Source organism: Sinocyclocheilus anshuiensis, unplaced genomic scaffold, assembly GCF_001515605.1.
Source record: "Sinocyclocheilus anshuiensis isolate Anshui unplaced genomic scaffold, SAMN03320099.WGS_v1.1 scaffold1155, whole genome shotgun sequence".
NCBI lineage: Eukaryota > Metazoa > Chordata > Actinopteri > Cypriniformes > Cyprinidae > Sinocyclocheilus > Sinocyclocheilus anshuiensis.
In genome coordinates this window covers 410,087-412,905 of record NW_015542398.1, presented here as the reverse complement: position 1 = coordinate 412,905, position 2,819 = coordinate 410,087, and the positions used below count along the sequence as shown (strand labels likewise).

General features: G+C 40.8%; 1 protein-coding gene across 1 annotated transcript in view; it reads left to right on the top strand.

The window, feature by feature from the left end:
• Positions 1-2,819, top strand: part of ncapd2 (non-SMC condensin I complex, subunit D2) — a 13,438-nt gene that overhangs the window by 2,722 nt on the left and 7,897 nt on the right. The window contains exons 5-9 of the mRNA XM_016492115.1: positions 105-250; positions 1,030-1,157; positions 1,245-1,368; positions 1,976-2,123; positions 2,558-2,755. Of these exons, the coding sequence (XP_016347601.1) occupies positions 105-250; positions 1,030-1,157; positions 1,245-1,368; positions 1,976-2,123; positions 2,558-2,755 (744 nt within the window). The remainder of the gene's footprint in view (positions 1-104; positions 251-1,029; positions 1,158-1,244; positions 1,369-1,975; positions 2,124-2,557; positions 2,756-2,819) is intronic.

Here is a 2,819-nt window from a genome sequence, read left to right as displayed (position 1 = left end):
GCTGTGAATGTTTTCTTTGGTAATCTGAGGGCAACAACTATTGTTTCTAAGCTTGTTGATTTTGTGTATACACCATATTAAACATCTCTTTGTGTTTGTCTCAGGGTCGCAAGAAGGATAAAGTTGCCGGAAAAGGTCTCCTGCAGTGGGACAGTGAGAGAGAGAAAGTTCTTCAGTGTTTGACTCAACTGCTGCAGCTGGACATTCGCACACTGTGGAGTCTGTCTCTAGTGGAGGAGGAGTTTGTCAGGTAAATTCTGGTAGATTTTCCTCTTAAAATGTCACCTTTCTCTGTTTAATCTTTGTAGCTCTATATGTCTTAAAGGGTTAGTTCACCCAAAAATGAAAATTCTGTCATTAATTACTCACCCTCATGTCGTTCCAAACCCGTAAGACCTTCGTTCATCTTCGGAACACAAATTAAGATATTTTTGATGGAATCTGAGAGCTGTCTGACCCTGCATAGAGCTGCGTCTCGCCGGATCTGTTTCCTACGTTGTTGTCATTTGATCTGAACGAAAACAGTGTATCCGTGTGACGCAGCTGACACAGAACTGCATACATTGTTTACGTCCAGCGGATACTCTCCAAAATGGCGCTACAGGGTGATGCGGAGGAGACGAATTGTTGAATAAAGTCGTTTTTTTTTCTTTTGCGCACAAAGTATTCTCGTAGCTTCGTATAATTGCGGTTGAACCACTGATGTCACATAGATTATTTTACCTATCTCCTTGCTATATTTCTGGACTTGAGAACATTTCAGTTGCATTGCTGTCTATGCAGGGTCAGACAGCTCTCAGATTCCATCAAAAATATCTTTTAAATAATAAAAGTATTATTTTTTTGAAAATCTTTTCAAAAATAAATTTGTGTTCCGAAGTTGAACGAAGGTCTTATGGGTTTGGAACGACATGAGGGTGAGTAATTAATGACAGAATTTTTTTTTTTGGTTGAACTAACCCTTTAAGATATCATTATGATCACATGTGTCAGTTTCTACTTGTCTAATGTTTGTCCATTTTTATGTAGCTGTGTGACATGCTGTTGCTATAAACTCCTGGAAAACCCCACCATAAGCCACGTGAAGAGCAAATCCACCAGAGATGCCATCATTCATGTGCTAGGAATCATGGTGAAGAAATACAATCACATGTTAGGTAGGTTTATATGTACACCGTGAATGGGTTTGCAATGTTGTAGATGTTGAGCTGAGTTGTCCTGAATATTTTCTCTTTCCTGTACAGGAGCATGTGTGAAGGTGATTCAGCTCTTGCAGCACTTTGAGCAGCTGGCGTCAGTATGTGCTCAAGCTGTGGCTGCCTGGAGCTCAGAGTACGGGGTCAAGGCCATCGTCGGAGAGATCATGAGGTGATTCTTAATAACCTTAGTGGTCTTGTGATACTTTGTTGGTATGACTGCATATACAGTGGCCATATACAGTCTTCATTTCAGGCTGGGCTGCAAAGCAACAGAATGTGATTATTTTAAAGGGGGGTGATTCTTTTCTATACTCACTGTATCATGCAATATCTGATATGTTAGTAAATAAAAATAGATAACTTATAGTCTGTTAACGAATGGGCATTTCCAGTGTAGCAGCACTCATCAAATTATATAATTTTACTTTTAAGTGTATAATTTAAAGTTTATTATTAATTAAGGTTGTTGTTAATTATTATATCTTTTGGTTTGTATCTATCAAAATCCAAAGAAATTGATTTTTCCATGTATTTACCACTATATATTCGCTGGTATCGGGGCATTTTAACGAGTACGAGTACAGGAGCTCAGTATCGGGACCGATACCAGTATCGGTATCGGTGCATCCCTACTTAACATTTTGGGGTTGTGTTTCCAGCAAAGTAACTATTAAAATCAAAATATAACATCTTATTACAATAATATAACATTTTTATTATACTGCTCACCCATGATAATTTTTTTTATCCAAATCAAATCTCCTTGTGCGTTTCAGAGAGATTGGTCAGAAGTCAAGTGAGGAACTAGCCAGAGAAGGTTCAGGTGTGAAAGCTTTTTCCAGCTTTTTGTCTGAACTCGGTACTCTGGTACCCGAAACCATGATCCCCAACATCAGTGTTCTCCTTACACACCTGGAGGGAGAGGTACAGTCACATGTTCTCTTTCATCTCTTCTTTCATTGGATTCTTGCTCTGTGATGAGACCAAGGCGAATATGAGCCCATTGAATTAGAGTCTGAGTTCTCCTGTGTTCCTATTGGCTGGTAATCTTGGCTGGGCAGTGAAGATTTGCTGTCTTGCTGTAAGGGCCTGCCTACATTCAACAAGCCCATTCCTCTGAGTTTTCTATCATTTGAAGAAATGGGGAAGAAAAGGATGGGGCTTACAGTGTGTGCGCGCGTGCGTGCGTAGGATCACAGGTTGAATCTCAGTTCTCTGCTGTAATTCTTTGGGCATTGAGCTCTCTCTTTGGTAATCTGAGGGCAATCATTTAAAACAAAGCTGTGAGTTTCAGAGCTTAACTCTTCTTTGAATGTGAATGTGTGTGCTCTGTTAACATGCGGTTTGTGTTTGGACAGAGTCCCAGCCTGCGGGTGGCTGTGTGTGAGGTTCTCGGTGAGGTTCTTGTCCGGGTTTTGTCTGGTGATAAGCTGGGTGATTCTGCTCGTGCAAGTCGAGATCGTTTCCTGGACACGCTGCAGGAGCACATCCATGATGCCCACTCACATGTCCGAGCACGTGTGATACAGGTCTATGCACGCATTGTCAACAGCAAGGTGTGTGGGTTGTTTTCCCTTTTCTCTTCAACAGAAAATAAAGGGTTTTATTCTTGGATGCTCC